Source organism: Hippopotamus amphibius, chromosome 8, assembly GCF_030028045.1.
Source record: "Hippopotamus amphibius kiboko isolate mHipAmp2 chromosome 8, mHipAmp2.hap2, whole genome shotgun sequence".
NCBI lineage: Eukaryota > Metazoa > Chordata > Mammalia > Artiodactyla > Hippopotamidae > Hippopotamus > Hippopotamus amphibius.
This window is the reverse complement of record NC_080193.1, coordinates 88,402,365-88,426,151: the sequence shown is the minus strand read 5'-3', so window position 1 is coordinate 88,426,151 and position 23,787 is coordinate 88,402,365. Positions and strand designations below refer to the sequence as shown.

The 23,787-nt window shown below is 46.4% G+C and overlaps 1 protein-coding gene across 1 annotated transcript; it reads left to right on the top strand.

Annotated features, from left to right (window-relative positions):
* Positions 1 to 1,139: 1,139 nt before the first annotated feature.
* PLCD4 (phospholipase C delta 4) lies at positions 1,140 to 23,763 on the top strand. The gene is made up of 16 exons (XM_057744295.1): positions 1,140 to 3,956; positions 8,126 to 8,181; positions 8,319 to 8,477; positions 9,698 to 9,926; positions 11,361 to 11,496; positions 12,075 to 12,306; positions 15,140 to 15,341; positions 16,078 to 16,222; positions 16,869 to 17,021; positions 18,686 to 18,871; positions 20,145 to 20,301; positions 20,642 to 20,758; positions 20,995 to 21,167; positions 21,746 to 21,881; positions 22,223 to 22,372; positions 22,451 to 23,763. Exons 2-16 carry the CDS (start codon positions 8,160 to 8,162, stop codon positions 22,555 to 22,557), a joined length of 2,304 nt encoding a protein of 767 aa, XP_057600278.1. The 5' UTR covers positions 1,140 to 3,956; positions 8,126 to 8,159; the 3' UTR covers positions 22,558 to 23,763.
* Positions 23,764 to 23,787: the final 24 nt, after the last annotated feature.

Here is a 23,787-nt window from a genome sequence, read left to right as displayed (position 1 = left end):
TGAAAACAACGAAATATTCTTGAAAGAAAGACTGACAGGTGTGTGATCAAATCATGTATAGTCAATTCACCTAATAGTTTTCTTCCTTGGTATAGGTCAGCTTCTGTCTGTTGGAGGCAAAGTGGAAACTTGCCTGTGTTCTCAGCTATTTGTAAATCTCACTATGAAAGTTTCACAATAACTTAGTTTTATTTCTTTAAATTGTATATAAGATAACATTAGATTTGAGAAACATTTTTAACCCTGATGAAATTTCAGGGATGACTTTACAATCTAACAATGACATAAATGAGTACATTTTGAAGATAAAGAAAAAATTGAAATGTCTTAAAAGTAAAAACAAACAAACAAAAAACTGACATAGGTGAAGACATATTGTCTCCATGGATTGGAAAATAATATTGTAAGGATGCCAAGTCTCTCAAATTGATCTGCTGGTGAAACTCAATTCTAAGTAAAATCCCAGCAGGATTATTTTTGTGAAAATTGACAAGCTTATTCTAAAATTTGCAAGGAAATGCAAAGTGCCAAAACAGCCAAGGCAATCTTGAATAAAAATGAAATTGGAGGGGCTTTCCAGGTAGCACAGTGGTTAAGAATCTACCTGCCAATGCAGGGGACATGGGTTCGAGCCCTGGTCTGGGAAGATCCCACATGCTGTGAAGCAACTAAGCCCGTGCGCCAGAACTACTGAGCCTGCACTCTAGAGCCTGCGAGCCACAACTAATGAGCCCACACTTCACAACTACTGAAGCCTGCATGCCTAGAGCCTGTGCTCCGCAACAAGAGAAGCCACTGTAATGAGAAGCCTGCGCACCGCAATAAAGAGTAGCCCACACTCGCCGCAACTACAGAAAGCTCGTGCACAGCAATGAAGACCAAACACAGCCAATAAACAAATAAATTTAAATTTAAAAAAAAAGAAATTGGAGTCCTTTCATACCCAGATCTCCTTTAACTTTCAAAGTTTTAATACCACCATTTTGAGATATGGCTTATAAATAGCACACACTTGTATTTTGTGAACTTTTCTGAAAGTTTTATTTCTTACAATGCAATATCATACACTTTGCATTTTTAATTCTAACTTCTATCATCTTTTTCTCTGATTTATTTTATACCTCCTTGTTCCTTCTACCCTTGTTTTTTTGAGGGCGGGTTGGTTTTTGGCTTTGGGGTTTTGTTTTTTTGTTTTTTGCTGGAATTGAAAAGTGGCTACCTATTCTGTGGTCTTTTGAAGTTACATATTGTAGCTTTTAATTCAACAGGTGGTCTCACATTGATGATTTTTTAGATGGAATTTAATATTTTGAGTTGCCTTTTTGACCAACAAGAAGGGGGGCTTTATTTCAGAAGTTTGAGTAGTTTGGTTGGATGGTCTGGGAAAGAGGCCTCTAAAACCCCAGCCTGACTGCTGAGAAGCAGAGAAGTTTAGGGCATCTCCCCTGGGTGTGAGGAGGAAAGTCTAGGCTTGCCTGTGTAGCAGTGTTAAAGGACACTGTTTAGGTCTCTCTCTTTGCCAACTTCCCCCTCATTTTAATTTAGGACTTCTGGGCCTTTCCTGGGCATGGTTCCCAGAAAGTCCCTCTGCTGCTGCTGCCCTGATCAGGTTTCTGGATCTGTTAATGATAGACAACAGTGGGGGAAGGGCCAGGATCATTATGGAAATAGGAGCAACTAAATCAGATGTCTGCTCCTGTCCTGGATCTGAAGAGCATCCTGCAGTGGATATGTCTTCTAAGCCATTCTTTGGAGGCATATTAGCCTTGTGAAGGTCTCCAAGTGCCTTTCCCAAAAATCAGGACACATGATCTGGGGTTACCTGTTTATGAGAACACTGAAGCAGAATGAGATTCGGACTCTACCAGAAAATCCAACGGGAGTGATAATACCCCCTCACAGAACACCCAGAAGGAAAGGAGGTTGGGCCGCAGTTAGGTGAGGCAAGCAGTGACTCAAAGAGGCAAACCGTATGTAATCCTGGATTGTAGAAGGGGAATGGGGAAGGGGAAGTATGGGAAAATAAGGACATGACAATGCTGGAGAAGTGGAAATGGGAGAGTAAGACGAGCATGTGAGACAGGACCTCTTTTAAGTAAAATTTGAAATCAGCACAGTTTAAATCTTGATGCCTCCTAATCTTCCTGTTCTCCTTGAATGGCCTTCCCTCTTCTACCTCTACTCCCTGCATACTCCTTTTCCTTATCAAAACCTGCTCTTAGTACAGTAAACTCAATTTAGGTATAAATTATGAAAGACCCATAAGGCTTCAGAAATTATCAGTTACTAAAATGTGAAACCCTTTTATTGTAAAATATAACACAGATATAGAAAACTACATACAAAATGTATAGCTTAATATGCTATTATGAAATGAAAACCCTTATTAGCACCCAGGACCAGAAGTAGAACTTGGCCAGCTATTTCAGAAGCCAGCTATGTGCTCCATCCCATCACAACTCCTCCCTCCTCCCCAGAGTAACCACTATCCTGACATTTATGATAATCACTCAGGAGGATTTTATTTTAATGGGACTAAAGGTTTAACTATAAATAATCACTAATGGTAGAATATTAGGCAGTTGCGGGATGTTTGGAGGAGCCACGAGAGGCAGCCGGATCTCAGCACACTCAAAAATCACAGCACTTCGTACAGTTAGCTCCCTCTGTGCCTATGATTAAGACACATCTCACCAGAAGATGATCCCACAGAAGTCCAAGTACAGGGCTGTGCCCTGTGCCTTCAGCTCCATACTGTCATCCACTGATCCACAAAAAGCCAGAAGCCGCAGTCTTCCCATGGCAGACCAAAAGCAGGTCCCAGCTCACAACACTTGGGAGAGTGTACGTCTCTGTTGCTGACATGTGAGTCTAGGACACTGCCTAAACTTCCCTGGGCCTCAGTTTCTCACTGTGAAGTATTGGGCCATAATAAAGCCCTTTACAATCCCCTATTCCTGACCTAACTTGGTCCCCTTTCCTCAGTCTTGGTTTCTGTTTCCGCTGCCTATTTATACATGTTTGTAAGAAGCTCATTACCTTCCTTTCCCAGTTGGGTGTCTTTCCAGGCTTGTGCTCCTCTTTTTGCCCTTGATCCTCATACACAATGGGTCTGCTTCATTTCTACATGTACCTTTGTAAACACACATATAGGTCGTTACATACTGGAGGTGCTGTTGAACAATTGGTTGTCGAATGAATGAATATATGAAACAAATTGCTTCATATATCCACGTACACATTCCTTCAATATTTAGCAAGTACCTAATATACACACAGATACCAACCTATCCCTTTACACAAATCATCCCTCACTTCCTTTTCTCATCTCCCCACTTTCCCATCCTGTCTTTTTTCCTTTCCCTGAGCCATAGAGTTAGACTGAGTGCCCGGCCAGGCAGGATGCAGAGACCTACAGAAGCAGGCCAATGGAAACAGACACCATGGAAAGGAGCCGGATGAAATAAGGGCAAAGACAGCTGTACAACATGCAGAGAGAAGCCAACCAGAATGAAAAGCAGTGATTCATGGAGCACTGCAACTCAGATACTCCTTGGGTTTCACTCTGAGAGCTACTGCGGGATTGAGGTCAGTGAGGGCTGGCATCAAGATGAAGGGCAGACAGGCTCCTCCTCCCTGGAGATATGGTGCCCGTCAATCCCTCCCCTTAATCCTGTTCTACCCACCCCACCCCCACTACTCCCTCACACTGACCAGTGTCCTGGGCCTTTAAGAGTTGGATGGGCCGGACTGAGGAGAGAGCTCACACCTCTCCCCACCCTACTCCTTCCATCTGGCTGTAAGTCTGCCAGTGACAGCAGTAAACTGCAGCAGGAGAGGGGAGGAAGCCAGTGAGTGCAAGAGGAGCAAAGGAGAAAAGGAGCCCGCCTGGCTTTCCTCAGCCCACAGCGGAGAGCATCGCAGATCTCAAACACAAGACTGCTCTCCTGCCCACGGTAAGGACCTGGAGGCTCTGACCAGCCTCTGCTCCAAGCTCTGGCCTGCCTGAGTCCCTAACTCTCCCCCCACATGCTTATCCACCTTGACTAAATCATACCCTGGAATCCTTTGCCTGAACAGGTCTACAGGGCCCTGACCTCCTGGTTTTCTCTAGCTTATCCTCTTTGACTTACAGTTTTCCTGCTGGCTGTATCAATCACCTCTTTACATGAGGACCTCTTAGCTACCCAGGGCTGCCACTCAGAGGTGAGCCCCACCCTCGTAAGGGAAGAGAGAGAATTGGAGCAGCCATGCTTTAGCACAAATTCATTAACAGGTTGCTGAGGATTACCAAATGAGGGTTGGCCAAGACCCATGGGGAGTACAGGACCCCCTGGTAATAGGGGGAGAGTTGTAAGACCTCCTTGGAAAGCGCCAGGGTTTGAGTCCTATGCCTGGTTCTTAGCCTGCTCAATGATCCCGGGCAGTTTGTTGGTGTGCCAGAGTGCTGTGCCAGGAAGAGCACTTGCTTCTAGTCCTGACTCTGGCATTAACTAGCTCTGTGACTTTGGACACAACTTCCTGATCTATGATGGGGGGAGTGGAGGGTTTCCCAGATTTGCTTGTGTGTCAGGAGTGCTTGTTAAAAATAAATATTTCTGGGCCCCATCCTTGGAAATGCTGATCTGGTAGATCTGAAGTGGAGCTAAGCAACTCTGTTTTAAGACACTCTCCAGGAGATATTGATATAGTCAGGAACTGCTGGATTGATGTGATATAAAGGAGTCTTCAGGCTCTAACATTCCGAGGGCTATGACCTATGACCGGAGCCATTCTGTCCTCTTTATATGAACCAGGTCTGTCATAATCCTGCTCCAAAGCAAGAGAGTAGAGAGAATGATGGTCTTCCTTCCTACCCTCAGAGAGATCAGAGACACCTTGATTTCCACTATAAGCCATTGGCACCATTGGCAATTCTGCCAAAGTCCATCTCGAAGTGACATGAAGCCACCTGGCAGTTGAAGACCAAATCTTGCTTGGCAGCCCTTGGCCACTTCCCACCTTATTTTGTGTCTCTATTTTCTCATCTGTATTATAGAGGTAATTATCCATATTCTCGAGGATCTCTACGTACGAGCCTAGGAGTAAACTGTTATGACCCAATCTCTCTTACTCTCAGTTGTTATCCTCTGCTCCTTGCCTTTTGTTTTTGCTCCCACCTCCAAATCCTTTTCCCCTCCTCTCCTAACTGCACCTGCATCAGTTGTGACCATCCTTCCCATCCTACCTTCAGGCAGTAGAGGAAACACCAAGACCTAGAACACCTGGGTTCTAAATCACATTCTCTGGCCAGTTTGTTTAGTCAATCTCCTAGGATATGGGGGAAAATGAGGCTGAGCAGAGTGATGTGCTACTCAGTATCCGAACCCAAGTGTCCCTCTTCCTGGACCAGAGTCTCAAACTCCTCACAGGGGACAAGAACCAGAATTGCGAATTAGAGGAGAAACAAAAGAGGAAGGAGTAATGAGGAGAAGGGATGAGGAGAAGATGAGAAGAGGAGAGCAAAGAGAGGATGACTTAAGTGAGCAAACAGGGAGGCGGAGAGGGGATCAAGAGAGAGAAGAGTGAGCTGGGGAGAAAGGAAGAGGAAGGGGTCAGGTAGAGGATGGGGAAAGGAAAGAAAATGGGAAGAAAGAAAAGACAGTCTATTAAGTGGGATATTGAGGGAACAGAAAATGATGCAGAGGAGAGACAAAACATCAGTGTCCCTCACTGAGTCTTAGCTCTGCTTTGTTCTTCTTCCTAGAGGAAGCCCTTTCTAAGGGCAGAGTCTTGGTGAGATATCTGAGTTGGTCAGATGACGACCTCAGTTGTAGTCCCAGTTCTGCCTTTTAATTCATTAGGTGACTGGCAGTTCAACTAGTCCTCTGTCCCCTTCTCTATAAAATAAAGTCCAGCTCTGACATTCTGTGGCCCCCTGAGTTGAAATTGGCCCTCTAATGGCCACATGTCACCTAGATACAGGTTTAAGATAGTGATTCAGGAATGGGAGCAGGATTGGAAGAATATGCCAAGCTCTGGAATTGGAAGAGTTTGACAAAAGAGGATAAAATAATTTTCTAAGGCTGGTTTGAGAGGAGGTAGGGGTGTCCCAGCATAATAGGGGTGTCCTGGCACTTGGGCTCTGTTCTCAGGCTTCCCATGTTTCAGGACATCATGGTGAGGCTCCCAGTCACAGGCATAAGGGAAGGTAATTCTGTCTTCTCCCAGGGCCAAGGCCCACCCATCCCAGAAGTTCAGAGGAGAGATGAGGCAGGATGTTGGCAAGGGGGATTAGACTTCAGCCCTGGGTTGACCCCAACCTCCCTTAGAGTCTGAGGACCTAAGACTTTTAAAGGAGACCTATTATTTTTCAGTCTTCATACAGCTTTTGCAAACTTCAGATTCCAAACTGTGCATCCCCACCCAGCAAAGCAGAGATGCTTTTCTGTCTTCTTTTCTTCCTTCCTCCATCCAGAGGTTTCTTCTGGTCCCACCCAGGCTTACACATTCAGCCTCAGCCAGCAAAACCTTTCCCTCTTGGAGCTGTCGCAGGGTTCTTGCTCTCCTGAGAGTTGCCTTGGGTTATTTCTTCTACTTAGGCTCGGACTGATTCCCTGTTTCTACTCCTTTGGAAAGCCTTCTCTAGGTCTCGCAGTCAGGAAAGCTGCATTTTCAGTGACCTCCACATTATTCCTGAAGACTTAGTCACGCTGGGTGATGTTATAGGCTCTTCCTATTTGAGGGAGATAGGGCACTAATATGCTGTGTGACCTCAGACAAGTCACATCACATTTGTGGACTTCTGCTTTTTCATTTGTAAAATGTAGGGAGTTGAACTGCATGACGTTTTAATGCAGTACTAACCGAATGGTTGGTTTAAGGATTCTTTTTTTTTTTTTAATATTTATTTATTTGACTGTGCCAGGTCTTAGTTGCAGCCTGCGGGACCTTCGATCTTCTTTGTGGCATGCGGCATCTTTAGTTGTGGCATTTGCACTCTTAGTTGCAGTGTGTGGGATCTAGTTCCCTGACCAGGGATCAAACCAGGACCCCTGCATTGGGAGTGCAGAGTCTTAGCCACTGGACCACCAGGGAAGTCCCAATTTAAGGATTCTTTCAGTTTTTTAGATGTTCACCACTGTCAAAATGTGAAACTTATTAGTTAAAAACCACATCATTTCTATTCAAGTGTAGATCTTTTGATTATATAAAAGCATAGAGCTTTATGTTTCATGGGCTTGGCCTGTTTCAGCATGATTTGGTTAAGAGTTGAGTATATATTCTTCTAGGGGCAGAGCTAGAATCAAAGTGGCCACAAATCAAACCTTCTAGTTCTTTTTGAGGCAAGTTTGTTGTTAGCTATTAGAACAACTTAACCAGTCCTAAATTAGATAGCACATTTTTAAAGGTAGGAACTCTTTTTTAGTAGGTAGAGAAAACTTGAAAATGCAGTTCTGAGACTATGTAACTTATCTGGTCCATGAAAACTGTGAGAACTACTGTTATGAAAAGGAGTATAAAATATACTTTATCATGTGAAGGTAGAAGTGGCTTGTTTAGCTAGGTGTAGCACTAAGTGTTGTAGAAGAGACAAAAGAAATGCTCTGGCTTAGCCCTTCCAGAGCTGGATGAGCTACATGGGAGCAGGCAGAGGGCTCCCAGAGGAGGAAAGCTGGGATGATTCCACTTGGAGGAGGGAAGGCTAGGATGCAGAGAGATTCCAGGTTCTGAAAGGGGACAGCCAGCAAGTGGGTGATTCCTAATAATGGGGAACTGAGAAGTGTAGTCAACATTACCTCATGGATTTTAGGGTATTGGGAAGGAAGGGGGTATTTAGCAGAAAGCCCTGGTTTGGCCCTGTCGGAGACAGCTCTGGGAAACAGCAGAAGCTCTGGAATCAGATATATTTGGGCTTAAATTCTGAGTCCCTATGTGATTGAGGCAAGGTTCTTAGCCTCTTTAAGCCTCAGAATCACCAAACTCAAATGAGAAGTTAAAAAAAAAGCTACAAACTATGTAGATGAAGTAGCTGACATACAGTGGGCAGTCGAGAAACACTAGTTTCCTTATCTTCCTCCCTTGATCTATTATTCTAAGACCCCAAGATTAACCTAAATCCTCTTGCTGCTCCTCGCTCTTTTAGGTGACTCTGGCATCAGCTGGTGAAGCAGTGGGTGATGGCGTCCCTGCTGCAAGGCCGTGAGTACCCCTTCAGGAGAAGAGGGCTTGGGGAGACAGCCCAGGGACAGGGAGGAGGCTGGACCCCTGTTCAAGAGCTCCTCCTGGGCCCTCCACCCTCCCCGCCGGCTACCCAGTCCCTGCTTCTCCTGGTTCAGGGCTGCCCATCAGTCAAGACCTGCTGGTGATGCAGAAAGGCATGCTGATGCGCAAGGTGAGGTCCAAAAGCTGGAAGAAGCTAAGATACTTCAGACTTCAGGACGACGGCATGACAGTCTGGCATGCCCGGCAGGCTGGAGGCAGGGCCAAGCCCAGCTGTGAGTGATGTGGATAGCTAGGGGCGGGCACATGGGTGGATAGGACTTTGAGGACCCAGCAGCCTGAGAGCAGGGGGAAGGACCAGTGTCCTATGCCGTGCCATGCCCTTGTGCTGTCCCTTTTATGTCTATGTCCAAGCCTATAAAATGGAAATTATAACAGTACTTGCCTCTTAAGGGTGTTGTGAGGATCGAATTAGTTATCGCATGCAAAGAGCTTCAAAGAGTCCTGGCACATAATAAGGCTCAATAAATCATAGATTATATCTTATTATTATTATTCTCATTGTGGTTATTATTATTATAAGAGCATGATCTCAGGCATCAGAATATTTGGATTAAAGCCCTGTCTCTGCCAATTTCTAGCTGAGTGGCTTTGGACAAGTTACTTAAACTAATATCTGTTTCCTCATCTATAAAATGGGGATTAAACAATACCTGCCTAGTATGTTACAGGGGCTCAAGAAGTTAATGTTTAAATCACCTAGCATGAGGCCTGGAAGCAGGATGCACTTCATAAATGTTAGCCATTATAATGAATGTTTCTAAGTATCATAAATGTGTCATAACGGTGTACATCCTATTGGCCAAACACTTCATGATCGATCCCCCTAAAAATTTGATCACAGGACACCTCTAAGAGAATATACTTTAGAGACAAAACCAAAGCTCACGCTCCACACCAGCTCCAGCTGAAGAAGTGGGGGGAAGGATTTCTCTGGCTCCCTCCCAGACATCTGTAAAGAGGAGGCCCTCAAACCTGGAAGGGGAGAATTGAATTTGGGCACATCATGCTTTGGTGTAACTGCTTCTATCCTGCAAGTGTGTTTCCATTTTTCAGCCCCACCGGTCCTCCTGTGATCACCATGTAAACTGGCCATGGAAGGGACCATCCCTTATTTAAGTTGAGGACACCAAGGGTTTACGTCATTTTGGTCCATGTCACACTGCTAGCTGGTGGCTAGAAGCCAGGTCTTGCCACTCCCAGCACAGGCCCCTTGCCATGCTGCCTATGAAAACAGCAATGACTCATGTGGCATCCTGGATTTCAAGGGTCTGCCTCTCCCTGTACTAAGGCTTTGGGGCTTTCAGTCTGTGGAGGCTGGGGTCCCTCCTCCTGTGGCTTCAGAGAGAAGAAGGGAGTACTGGTCCTTGACCCTCAGCTGCTGCAATTTGGTGGACCTCTTCCTCAGTGCCCCCACTTGCCTCTTCTCCGGCAGTCTCAATCTCTGATGTGGAGACAGTGCGTGAGGGCCGCGAGTCTGAGCTGCTGCGCAACCTGGCAGAGGAGTTTCCCCTGGAGCAGGGCTTCACCATCGTCTTCCATGGCCGCCGCTCCAACCTGGACCTGGTGGCCAACAGTGTCGAGGAGGCCCAGATCTGGATGCAAGGGCTCCAGCTGTTGGTGGACTTTGTCACCAGCATGGACCAACAGGATCGTCTGGACCAGTATCGGCAGGATGGAGTCAGAGTGGGGTCCAGGGGTCACTGAAGGAGCCAAGTGCTGCAGGACTAGGGACAAGTGGGAGGGGGTGCAGGGCTAGGGAGGTCCGAGAGTCCAGATGGGATAGGCAGGGACAGCTCAGGCCGAAGTGAGGCTGAGATACTGAGGGAAGAATGGAGGCTTGCAATGACACAGGCATAGCCAGGCAGAGTTTGGGCAGGAATTAGGGCCCCCAGGATTGGGGGAAGGGACAGTGAGAGGCAAAGGACCAAACTAGGTGCTGATCCTGAGAGCTGAACAGAAGATCCCAGTGGCATTAACTACCACAGGGATGGGAAACAACTCCTAAGAGGGCTCAGTGGGGTCAACTCACTTCGTTTCCTAGGTCATATTCACCTTCTATACCTGTTTTTTAAAATTAATTAATTAATTGATTTTTATTGGCTGCATTGGGTCTTCATTGCTACACAAGGACTTTCTCTAGTTGTGGCGAGCGGGGGCTACTCTTGGTTTTGGTGCATGGGTTTCTCGTTGCGGTGGCTTCTCTTGTTGTGGAGCACGGGTTGTAGGCACATGGGCTCAACAGTTGTGGCTCACGGGCTCTAGAGCTCAGGCTCAGTAGTTGTGGTGCACAGGCTTAGTTGCTCTGCAGCATGTGGGATCTTCCCGGACCAGGGCTTGAACCCATGTCCCCTGCATTGGTAGGCGGATTCTTAACCACTGCACCACCAGGGAAGTACCGTGTGTATTCATTCATTAACCATCTATTAAGCAGAATGTATGAGGCACTATGCCAGGCTTTAGGGATACAAAAGTTAATGAGACAGATATTGTTTTCATCGGTAGAGAGAAGAGAATTGTATAAATAACTTAAGTGCCTTAACAATGTTATAGTACTTGGAAGATATGTGCGTGTTCAAAGGAAGGAGAAATATTTATTTCTAGCTGAGGTGGTTCTGAGAAAGCTTCAAAGAGGAAGCAACATTTGAGCTGAGCCTTGAAAATGTGTAGAATTTGAACATGAAGCGAGGAGGAGGGAAAGGGACCCTGGCAGGAGGGAACAGCGTGAGTAAAAGCCTAGAGGTAGGAAACTGAAAAGCAGGAGAAAGTGGGACATCAGTGAGCAGGGAGTTGCTGAGTCTGGCTGAGGTACAGGGAGGTCAGTGATGTGTTAGAAGGCGGAGCTGGGGCCTGATCATGGGGGTGAAGGAGATCTTAACTTCTATTTTAAGGAATTTGGGCTTCTTTCTGTAGGCACCTGAGCCATGCAGGGACAAGATAGATCGGTGCTCTGGGGAGATTGTTCCAGAAGCTAATGTGGAGCATGAATTGGCATTGGGGAGAGACTGGAGACAAAGACAGGGGCGCAGATGTCAATGGATGAATGTGCACAGACAGCTGCACACACAAACACACTCAGTGCTTTTGCCTTGACTCAGACCTGGATGGCTGAGTGATTGGTTCCAACGCGGAGACAAAAACCAGGATGGTCGGATGAGTTTTGGAGAAGTCCAGCGGTTACTACATCTGATGAATGTGGAAATGGACCAAGATCATGCCTTCCAGCTTTTCCAGGTAAGTCTTCTGGGAAGGATTAGCAGAAGCCAGCCAAGGCCATATTCTCACTTGGCCAGAAGTCCTCTGACCCTCTCCAGCAACACTCATCTGTTGAATCTCTCCTATGCACCCTAGCATCATGCCAGGCTCAGTGGGAAGTGTGGGTAGGACATGGTTCTTACCCTTCAGTCCTGTGGGAAAGATGACTCATAATCTTATGAAAGGTAAATAACAACATGTTATTACATCAGACCTCAGGGACCTCTCTGTCCTTGGCCAGAATTTCACAAGTGCCTAGTACAGTGGAAAACTCCAACTGATGTGTGAGTAAATGGGAGGAGGGAGTTTTTGATCTTTCAGGGACATGTTGGGGCATTTAACTCTTTGTAGTTGAAAATTATCTCCAGCAGCAAATGGTATGACTGAAATTTTGCTTTTTACTTACTGATGTGGCTTCTTCTGTGAACACTAAATGTCAGGATCTCTGTGGAAGCACGTTTGGTCCCATCAACAATATTGTCCTTACAGGGCAAGTCAAAGCCAAAAAATCTGCTGTAAAAGGGTTTTTCCACTCTCCTCTAAACCCTCTTTTGCAGACAGCAGACACATCCCAGTCTGGGACTCTGGAGGGAGAAGAATTTGTACAGTTCTATAAGTCATTGACTCAGCGTCCTGAGGTGCAGGAACTGTTTGAAAATTTTTCGTCTGATGGGCAGAAGCTGACCCTACTGGAATTTGTGGATTTCCTCCAAGAGGAGCAGAAAGAAGGAGAACGGGCTTCTGACCTTGCTCTAGAACTCATTGACTGCTATGAGCCTTCAGATAGTGGTAAGAGGACTAGGGTGGAGAGGCACCAGATATGGGGGCCACGTGATGGGGGATCATGATTAAAAAGGTGCAGAGAAAAGCAGCTTTCTGCTTAGCTAAGGGAAGGCTGAGTCCACCCCAACCAGGCCCTCTGCCCAATCATCATCTTATTCAATCACTCCTCCAGAAGGAGAGAGCCCACATAAGAGCCCATTTCCTGCCCACATAAGGCAGGAGTCTCCTCTGTAGCGCTGGATCTTTCAGGAGGAAGAACATCCCATAAGTTCCCTTTCCTCCACCATGCTCATGTTTCGCATCCTTTAGTTTCAGGAAGTTCTTCCTGATATCAACCTTTATCCTCAGTGGAAACGGAAAATCCCTGGTCCTTTTGCTTTTGGCCTCTTCTCTAGTGCACATGATTCCTTTTCCTCTAGTTCCCGTCATGGTTCCTACTGGCTGTCTCTTTAAATGCTGGCTCTCTGCCCTTTCCTGGGCTTTCTCCAAATTCTCCAAGCGGTTCTTGAGTCCTAAGCCCTTGAGCTGGGAAACTAGTCAGCCTCTGGCTGAGGGGGATGATGAGGTGGACAGTCATTTAGCTCTTAATAAGCACAGCTAAAATATGCCCTCTCTGTCCTCAAACCTTTCTCCTTGCCCCTTTAGTAGACACTTTCCTGCTCTCTATTCCCTGCAGAACGTGAAGAATTAACATTATTAATAATAAGTGACTTATGAGGCACTTTTACCTCTCTTACTTCATTTAGTCCACACTGCATCCTTGTAAATCAAAAGTAATACTCTCTATTGGGCCTTTGCTAAGTAATCCATAATGTGCTAATGTCTCTATGTGCCTTTTCTTTTTAAATCTTTTCAACAACCTGTTGAAGTGGGATCTATTATTGTCAGTTGTACAAAAGAGGAAAACTGAGGTTTAGAAAAATTAAATGACTTACTCAAAGTCAACAGCTAATGAAAGAGGGAATTGGGATTCAAACCCAGATCATCTGACACTTACCTGCAAGCCTCTCTTGAGAACAAAGATTAGAGATGAGAGGAATGTGAGCTGGACAGATGACCCAGGTTTCCTAGGTCTCAACTCCCTTTCATTTATTCATTCACTCGCTACTTCAGCAAATGCTCACTGAGTACCTATAATGTGCCTGGACTTATGGTAGGCACCAGAGATACAGTAGTAATTCAGGCAAGGACACTGCCCTCATGGAACGCAGAGTCAAACAGAAAGTGTTGGAATCCCTGATTCCAGGTTCATGTGGGTGTTCAGAGAAGGAAGGGGCTATAAAGCAATCATTTCAGGAAACAAAATAGAAGAGGAAGTTGGTGGGTTAAAAAATAGGATCCTCTATTTCCAGTGCAGGATCCTGTATACATCATTACATTTATTCTATCTCCCACCCCTTTTGGTGTTCCTTCCCCTTGCACTTGACTATCAGATACTACACTCTAGCTGCAGAATATGGTATCAGTCAGGAGACGGGGGCTCAAGTCCCCCCTCTGCTTCTTACTGAGTAACCCTGGGCAAGTCGTTTAACCTATCAGAGACTCCGTTTTCTCATTTGTAAAATAATTGGTGATAAAATAATGCACATGAAAAGTACTGGGAGCTATGGCCTTACCCTAGCAATTTGCAATTTGAGTTATTACAGTCAAAAATGAAACTTTGTGCCCAACTTCTTGCCATTTTCCACCATCATCAAGGCTTGTCAAACCTGGAGCGAGGAAGCTGGGCATGAGAGTCAAGTTGTTCTGTCTCCCCTGCAGCAATGTTACCCTCAGTGAGACTGTACAATCCAGTGGTATAGAGCGTGGCTGCCTGGGCTCAAATCTCAGCTCTTTCCCTTATTAGTTATTAGTTATGTGACCCTGGGATAAGTTACCTAACCTCTATTACATCCACCTGATCATGGTGAGAGCATTAACAGAGATGCTGCATGTAACATCCTTGGCACAGAGCAAGTACTCAAGAACTGTTAGTCATCATTGTTGTTATATGAAGCCCGTGCTGAGGTGGGCGAGGGCTCTGGAAGGAGCAACAGGGCCCTGCCCTCAGAAAGAGTTCAGTCCAAGGGGATGTTGGACAAACACTCCTCAAAGCACCACATGGGAATTGACGATAGGAAGAAACCCTCAGGCCACAGTTGGCAGCAGCTACACAGCCCAGGGAATAAAGCACAGGTATTTTGGTCTTGTCACTAACAAGTCTTTAACTTTGATCCTCTCTGGGCCTAAGTTTCCCCATCTATGAAATTAGCCCTTTGGACCGAATACTGTGCTGTCCATTATGGTAACCATGAGCTCCACGTGACTATTTAAATTACAGTTGGCCCTCTGTATCCACAGGTTCCACATTCGTGGATCTGGAGGGTCGATTGTACCATGCCATTTTACACAGGGCACTTGAGCATCCACAGATTTTGGTATCTGCTGTGTGGAAGGGGGAGGTCTTGGAGCCAACGCCCTGTGAATATGAGGGATGACTGTAACTAAAATCAAAATTTTAATTCCTCAGTCGCACAGCTACATTTCAAATGCTTTGTAGCTTTATGTATCTAGAGGCTATTATTCTGGGCCGTGCAGGATAGAGCACTTCCATCATCGTAGGGAGTTCTGCTGGACGGCACTGGACTAGAATAGTCTTAACAATTCCCCCTTGTAGTTCTCTGAGGGTGGGGATGATTGAGATGACAGACACTAGATGGGGCACGTTTGGGATCTGGAGGCTTTGAATGGACACCATCGGAAAGGCTGGACTCTGGAGAGGGGTCGGGTGGAGAAGTGCCTGTACATGTGCTGGGTGCTGTCACTGAGAGCTTCTCACTCTAGCTCCTCCGCACCCTAGGAAAACTGAGGCACGTGCTGAGCATGGATGGCTTCCTCAGCTACCTCTGCTCGAAGGACGGAGACATCTTCAATCCGACCTGCCTCCCCATCTACCAGGATATGACTCAACCCCTGAACCACTACTACATCAACTCCTCCCACAACACCTACCTAGTGGGGGACCAGCTTTGTGGCCAGAGCAGTGTGGAGGGATACATACGGTGCAGTGGGGGCAAGGGGCGAAGGGGTCCAGCTCATGAGAGGGGAGCATCTGTGGGGAGTAGGGGGTGCTGTCAGTAGATAATGAGGATTGAGAAGTTGTTGTGGGCGGACTTGGGGCTGAGGATCCCTGGATACCTGAGAGACTTGGAGGAGCTATTGAAGACTGGTGGGAGAGTGGTATGGAAACCCTGTGGGTAAATGGAGCTTCTCTCTCTTTCATAGGCTATACAACTCTCTTGGAACTCAGAGGTCCTAACAGATTTATTTTGAGCAAATAAATAAACTAAGTGTCAAATGAGAAGCAGTAGAGCAGAGGAGTTAAAAACATAGGTTCTAGAGTCAGACCATTTGAGATCAAATACCAGCTCCCTCACTTGGTACTATGGGGCTAAATATTTAACCTCTTTATGCCTTCACAGAGAAAATAAAATGTAAATTTACTGAAACTTTGAATAACTCAGGGGTTGTATAACAGTTTACAAACAGAACACCCAAAGGCAGTATGTGATGGCTCACTGACAGAGGATTGTGAGTTGGGTGGGGTGGGGGTGGGCAGAGATCAGTGTAAGCTGTAGCCATGTCCTAGTAGACAGAGAAGGGTCCATGAAGATGTAGCTTGATGGTCTTGATGGGTAAGTGCCCGTAAGCACTGTTCTCTGCAGAGTGGGGAGAGGGTCCCTAGGTGGAAGATCAAACTGTGACCCCTCCTGTCCCTGGGGGGTGGGATTTTTGCAGGGCTCTGAAGCGGGGGTGCCGCTGCGTGGAGGTGGATATATGGGACGGACCTAGCGGGGAACCTATTGTTTACCATGGACATACCCTGACTTCTCGCATCCCGTTCAAAGATGTTGTGGCCACTATAGGACAGTATGCCTTCCAGGTAGGAGCCTCAGGATGGAAATACTGGTGAGGCAAGAGGATCTGAAGGAAGAGGCTCTGGGTCTGGGGAGGGTTGGAGGCATGATGGGGAGGTTACGTCGAATGGCATATATGTGAAAGAGATTTTAACTGTGAAGGTAATATCAGGGTAATATTAAGGGATTCTTATGAATAAGTGTTAGATGGGTTACTAATAATTAGTAGTCATAGAGTTAATTGCTAGAGATTAGTAATTATTACTTCTAACAACTTCTGTTACCCATCTGAGAGAGGGTGGATGAGGAAACAGAAAGAGAAAGTGGTGAGTAGAACTGGGAGACAATAGCAATCTGGAGATGAAAGCCTGACAGTGTAACATGAACACATAACTAGGGGAATGGCCTGGCTTTCCCACTCTGAGCCTGAAAATTCAAAGGTCCCAGAGGGACCTGGGTCAGACCCCACAGATCTGAGATTTGGGGTCCCAAGAGTGACTTTTAGATGGGGGGGTGCCCAGACCCAGGAAGATCTCCTTGAAGCCTGGCACAGGGTCAGAGGACTTTGGCAATCAGGGTATGCAGTTGAGTGAGTAATTAGGTGGGCCTGGAGGAGCAAGGAGGTCAGAGGCCTCAGGACTCTGGCTCCAGCATGCCCTCCCCTCCCATCAGACATCAGACTATCCAGTCATCTTGTCCCTGGAGAACCACTGCAGCTGGGAGCAGCAGGAGATCATAGCGCACCATCTGACAGAGATCCTGGGGAACCAGCTCCTGAGCACCACCTTGGATGGGCAGCTTCCCACTCAGCTGCCCTCCCCTGAGGTATGGACTCTGTTCCCCAGCCCAGGCTCTGCCGTGGCTTCCCTATTGCCCCACGTTGGCTCCTTCTTCCATGCCTATCTTGTTCCCTTCTTCTCACCCTCAAATGGACTGTCTTGCTCTTTAATAGCTTTGGAGACAACTTTGATTTTTTAAATATCTAATTCAGGGAGTTCCCTAGTGGCCTAGTGGTTAGGATTCTGGGCTTTCACTGCTGTGGCCCAGGTTCAATCCCTGGTTGGGGAACTGAGAGCCCACAAGCTGCTTGGCATGGCCAAAAAAAAAAAAAAAAAGGTAATTCAACATAGAATTCTAGATATAGTTCTCTAAATTTAAAATCACTTTACTTTATATTTCTTTTTTCAATGGAAAATCTTAATTTTTTCCCTGATAGTTCCTAACTGTAGGCTATACAAATATAGAGAAAGGGAAAGCCCCCTACCATAATCTCAACGTCTCCCATTAAGAGCTGTCAATAGATTTTTTAAATGCTTATATAGACATATATATGTATATGTGGTCACATTTTTAAAAATGTGAATGTGATCACCCTTTCTATCCCTTTTATATCTCACATATAATATATATCATGAATGTCTTTTCACATATATGTATTTTCTTTAACAGCTCTATAGTACTGTATTTTATGTTTTTGGCCATAATTTATTCAACCAGTAGGTGGTAAACATAACCAGTAAATGGTAAACATTTAGATTGTTTATAATTTTTCACTTGTACATAGAGCTTTGCTCATTTATTCTTTCTTTGAGATGGATTCCTGGAAGCAAAACTGCTGGGTTGAAAAGTTTGCATGTTAACATTTTTGGTTATTATTGTCAAGTTGCCCGCTGGGAAAAAAATGCCAAGTTGCATTGCAACCAGCAGTATAAGGGAGTGACTACAAATAACTCCAGTAGTGAGATGATTCATAATGGCAAACATGGGGGAAAAAAAATAGTCGAGTTTTTAAAAAAGAAAGGTCTATGTTTTCTTCTTTTGAATTAATTGATAATATTATTTACCTACTTCTATTAGGGTTTATAATTTTTATTGATATATAACAAATTTTTAAATGTTAAAGATATTAGTGTTTTGAAAAAATTTCTTTTGCAGTCTATTTTTTCTCCCTTCCTTCCCTCCTTCCTTCCTTTCTTTCTTTCATCACACTGTGTGGGTTGCAGGATCTTAGTTCCCAGATCAGGGGCTGAACCCAGGCCACAGCAGTGAAATTGTGGAGTCTTAACCGCTGGGCCACCAGGGAACTCCCCTTGCAGTCTACTTTTTCTTTTTTATCTTTATAGCATATTCTGCTTTACAGAGGTTTTTAAGCTTTGTGTTGCCAAACCTGCGAATTATTTTTATGTCTTTTGAGTTTTCGTCTCACGGCTTTCCCACCTTAAGATTATTCAGAAAGATTCTGTATTTTCCTCTAATAATCTTATGTTCTTTATATTTGTATGGAAATCTTTAATCTATGAGGAATCTTTATTATGTGTCCAATGTGAAGTAGGGGGCTGCATGTATTTTTTTCCTTATGGATAGAGATGTTACAGGTTCGCTTAATATTAGGAAATCCCTGCTGCATGTGTCAAGTAGCCTTCCTGCATAATCCCCAGGAGGGTTCCAGAGCAGACAGGTAGACAGGCCCCTTCATTTTTGTCCCCTAGGAGCTTCGGAAGAAGATCCTTGTGAAGGGAAAGAAGTTAAAAACACTTGAGGAGGATCTTGAGGAAGAGGAGGAAGAGCCAGAGTCTGAACTGGAGGGGGAGCTGGAGGCTGAACTGCAGCTGGAGGCCCAGTTGGAGTCTGAGCCCCCGGAGTTGAGCCCTCGCAGTAAGGACAAAAAGGAGAAGGTAGGCCAGGAGGGTGGTCTTTCTGCTCTGGCATTTGATCAGTCAGTACCACAAACTGAGAACCCACGTATGAAGAGCCTGGAGCCAGGCAGGGTGGAGGGCCAAGGAACAAAATGCTCCTCACCTCCAATGAAAGAAGCGTAAGAACGCGTACACAGCATCACTATATAGATTGCTGTATATAGATATATTTCAGTGGCTTTCCAACTTCTTTGGGCTGTGAAATCTTTTTTTTAGTGAAATTTTGTGTGGTAGCTCAGTATACAAAATAGATAAATGCAGAGCCAACCTGGTTGAAGCATTCCTTTGGCTCTCTCCTGGGTCTCCTAGGTGACTTCTGAGACATCTTTGTACTACTTCCCAGTTTCCTTAAAGGCTACTTCGAAAACCACTGATGTGTGTGTGTGTGTGTGTGTGTGTGTGTGTGTGTGATTATTATATCGGGTAAGTAGGGCTAACTACAGTGACTGCTGTGACCTCAACTAAAGTGGGCATAGTTAGAGAAAGCTTCTTGGAAAAGGTGAGTCTGAAGAGGGATCAGAAATAGCCAAAGGGGAGGGGCAGGAAGAGTTGGGGAAGGGGTGCCATTGGTGGGACCACCAAGATCCTGCTTTGAAGTCCGCATTTCTCTCTCTTGTGCACTTGCTTGGCTCAGCTGACTGACTTCCAGCTTATCCTGTTCTCTCTGGAGCTGTGTTTAACCTGCTGCCATGCCCAGGGATGGAAATGGGAATTCAGGAGAAAAATCTATAGATATTAGTCTGGGACTCTCACAACCTTACAGGTGTGATTTCCATGACTATTTGCATACCTTGACATATCTCTCTGGGCTCATATGCAATTTGATAAAAAATTATTAATTTGTTTTAAAAGATGAGAGGTAGGGAGGATGACATGCCTATTTAATAGTAATAACAAGTTAAAAACCTGTTACCTACAAAGTAACCTACAGAGTAACCCTTCAAGCCCAGAGGCTGAAACTGATCACATCACTATATGTAGACTGCCTTTATTGCCATTCCCATCTTCAGGTTGTGATGTGCCCGCTGTTGTGTCCGCCTATGTGTTGTCAGATTATGGTCCAGGCTCCTATTTCCAAGCCTGGGTTCCTTCTCTTTCCCAAGCAGGTGAGGCAGGAGGGAGAATACAGTGGGGAGGCAGTGGGCAGAGGCTTAGGTTGGGTGGGGAAGTTCAGATCGTGGCCATTGGCTTCTTCCCTCTCAGATTGCTAAAGGTTCAATTCCATCTTCGTCTCTACTCTCTCCTTTTCTAGAAATCCAGGCCCATCTTGTGTCCATCCCTCTCTGCCCTGGTTGTCTACTTGAAGGCTGTCACATTCTACAGCTTCACTCATTCGAGGGAGCACTACCGCTTCTATGAAACATCGTCTTTCTCTGAAGCCAAGGCCAAGAGTCTCATCAAGGAGGCTGGTCAGGACCAAAAGGGAGGGACAGGGAAGGAACTGAGATGGGTAGAGTCAGGTGTGATGGGGAGGCAGTTGAGTCCCAAGAAAGAGGATGAGGGAGCGAAGGAGGGATGGCGGAGCCAAGGAACTCCTCAGACCAGGTAAGGGGACGGGAGTTTGAAGAGTGGGCTCGAGGCTCTAGGGGTAAGACAGCTGTGGGAGATAGTCTGCATGGAACCGAGAGAGGCACAGCCTTACGAGATGCTGGAGAGAAAAGTGAAGTGGGTGGGCAGGGTGGGCAGAGACCAGGGAAGTGGGAAGATCCACCCCACCCACTACTACTTCCCTACCCACACCCTTTACAGGCAATGAGTTTGTGCAGCACAACACCTGGCAGTTAAGCCGTGTATATCCCAGTGGCCTGAGGACAGATTCATCCAACTACAACCCTCAGGAGTTCTGGAATGCAGGCTGTCAGATGGGTGAGGGGGCAGTAGGGACAGGGAAGAGGAAGTGGAAGAGCAACGGGTGGGAAATCAATCCCTGGGTGGCCGTGGGGCTAGGGAGTGCTCCAAGAGAAGGGCTAGGCTGAGAGATGTGTGTGCTCCACGGTGTTCCCAGCAACCCTTTTACACCCAATACATCTGTCTAGCTTCATGAAAGAGGGGCTGGATGGCCCCCAAGGTGAATCTTTCCCTTTCTCTCCTGGGGCCCTTAGTGGCTCTGAATATGCAGACTGCGGGGCTTGAGATGGACCTGTGTGATGGGCTCTTCCGCCAGAATGCTGGCTGTGGCTACGTGCTGAAGCCAGACTTCCTGCGTGACGCCCAGACTTCCTTCCACCCTGAGAGGCCCATCAGTCCATTCAAAGCTCAGACCCTCCTAATCCAGGTATAATGGAAAGAGAAACCATTGAGAAGAAACTGGGATAGCTGGGACAGGAACTGGGGAGGGTGGATGGCGGAGGGGGTGAGAGGTCGGTGGCTAGGTCTGACAGGAGTGTAATGGGGGAAAAAGTTCCTCGTGAGGCAGCATGGACTTTGGAGCCAGCTGCCCAGGTTCAAACCCATTTACTAGCTGTGTAATGTTAGGCAAACTCTAACCTTAGTCTCCTTACCTGCAAAATTGGGGTAATAATACTGCCTACCTCACAGGGCTATTGTGATTAGTTAATTTGAAGTGTTTACAACAGTGCCTAGGGCATAATAAGTGCTATAGAAGATCTGCTGTCATAACATACCTACTTTCAAATCTTGCTAAATTTTTACTTGGATGCATTTTAAACAGCAGGTGAGGTACTAGAAAATATATTACCCATGAGAAGCAGCTTTACAAACCCCAAAGCTGTAGTGCAAGGTCCTGTGTCTCCGCCTCCCCTCAGCCCTCCTCCCCCCCTCGCTTAGGGTGTGAGAGCTGGAGGGGGGCTAGGCTGAGCCGGAACTAGTGAGGTTCCAAAGCCCTGGTTGCAGGTCATCAGTGGTCAGCAACTCCCCAAAGTGGACAAGACCAAAGAGAAGTCCATTGTGGATCCACTGGTGAGAGTGGAGATCTTTGGCATCCGCCCGGACACAACACGGCAAGAGACCAGCTACGTGGAGAACAATGGTGAGACTGGGCGGTGCTGGGGGAAAGTGAGGGGAGCATGGCTGCTGTTTTCCTACCATCCAGCCCTCCATTAAGCACAGTTCATCACCCCTCTTGCCACCTCCATGGGAGGCAGTGTGGGACAGGACAAAGAATCAGGGCTTGGACATCTTGGGTCTGAAGCCAGGCCCCTCACTTACAAGCTCCAGTGACCTAAGCAAACTGCTTACCCACTCAATTTCCTCACCTGTAAAATGCTGACTGCTACGAAAATTAAGCGAGAGAACAAAGTGGAAGCAACCCAACGTGGTCAACAATGTCTGCTCCTTCATTCCTTCCCTCATTTACCCTCCCTCACTCAGGTTTTAATCCATACTGGGGGCAGACACTGTGCTTCCGGGTCCTGGTACCTGAACTGGCCCTACTGCGTTTTGTGGTAAAAGACTATGACTGGAAATCCCGAAACGACTTCATTGGTCAGTACACCCTGCCTTGGAATTGCATGCAACAAGGTGAGCCAGCCCCCCACCCCTGGCCCGCACCCCAGCTCTGGCTGCCTTCCTAATACTGTCCCCCACCCCCCTCTCCAGGTTACCGCCACATACACCTGCTCTCCAAGGATGGCATCAGCCTCCACCCAGCCTCCATTTTTGTGCACATCTGCACCCGGGAAGGGGTAGAGGAGGTTGAATCTTAAAGTGGGCACTTCATGGGAAAAGTGGGTGCATTGGCTTTAGATGGTAAGAAAAACCTGGAAGGATGCTCCAGAAAGCAAACAGAGGTGGTGAAAACTAAGCTTTGGACTGTGCATTCCTAGGCACAAAATTACTTCATCCTTCCTGACAAGCAAATCTAGGACCTGATTTTTCATCTTTTTTCTCTTCCCTTTCTTCGTTTTCACAAGCCTTTGGTATCATTCCTGTCCTTTCTCTCTGCATACTCTACACTGGAATTCCTTCCTTCCTCTTGCTGTATGTTCAATACCATAGCCAGAGCTAGGACTACTCTTTCCCACCAACTCTGGCTCAAAGGCAGATTGCAACTAGAAATCCAGGCAGGCTTGGGGCAGAGAAACCCTAAGAGGCACTATCTCCTCCACCCCTAACTTCCTCAAAGGGAAGGACAAATCAAGTCTCAAGGATCCCCGGACAAAGGCTGGGGAAGGAGACCTGACACCAACACTGTATTATGACTCTCAAGAGGACCCTGCATGGCCCTCAGAATCCCCACTGGACTGCTGCTCCCTAGCCCCACCGGTATAAATCGAGCTTCTCTCTCAATCTGGCTTGAGTATGGTCTCTCATTGTTGGGCAAGAAGGGTAGATATGAGGATTGGGGGACATTTGGGTAGACCGGAGGAAAAGGTGGAAAATCAGGGTTTCCAGCATTCCCCTCCCCACCCCCCTTGCATTCACTACATAGGAAGGGTCAGAAGTAAGGCTTCTAAGGGGCAGGGCAAAAGGAGGAGACAAAGAGTTATGTGATCCCAGCCCTCCTAAAGAGGAACAGTCCTGATTTATGTCTGGTGTCTCAGCATAATTATTAATAGTACCCTCTTCAATTTTCCCAGTGTGTCCCAGTTTAGATGATTCCTTATACAGTCACTGTGAGGCACTGATAGAATTCTGGGTTACAGATGTACCTCCCCAGCTGTCTGTCTTTCACCCTATCCCTGTGCTTTAACTCTAGTGCAACAGCTGAGCCAGTCTGAGGATAGTGCCGACTTTAAACTGCTTCCACGAGGAGGCTTAGTAGGTGCAATCCTCCCTCTACAGGTAGACAAAGGGACTCAGAAACAGGGAACAGGGCAAGGGCTGATGCAGGTTCAAGGACAGAGAGAAGACAGACCTGGGTGTTTCAGAATCAATCACTCAGTGAAGATGGAAGGAGACAGAGGAGAGACAGAGACCTGACAGGGGACAGGGCA

What these genes read in the sequence shown, in the direction of transcription:
- PLCD4 (XM_057744295.1), top strand. Translation starts at nt 8,160, where the DNA reads ATGGCGTCCCTGCTGCAAGGCC. An exon ending in AGGCAGGGCCAAGCCCAGCT is followed by an intron (nt 8,478 to 9,697) that starts GTGAGTGATGTG and finishes CTTCTCCGGCAG; the next exon opens with TCTCAATCTCTGATGTGGAG. An exon ending in ATGCCTTCCAGCTTTTCCAG is followed by an intron (nt 11,497 to 12,074) that starts GTAAGTCTTCTG and finishes CCTCTTTTGCAG; the next exon opens with ACAGCAGACACATCCCAGTC.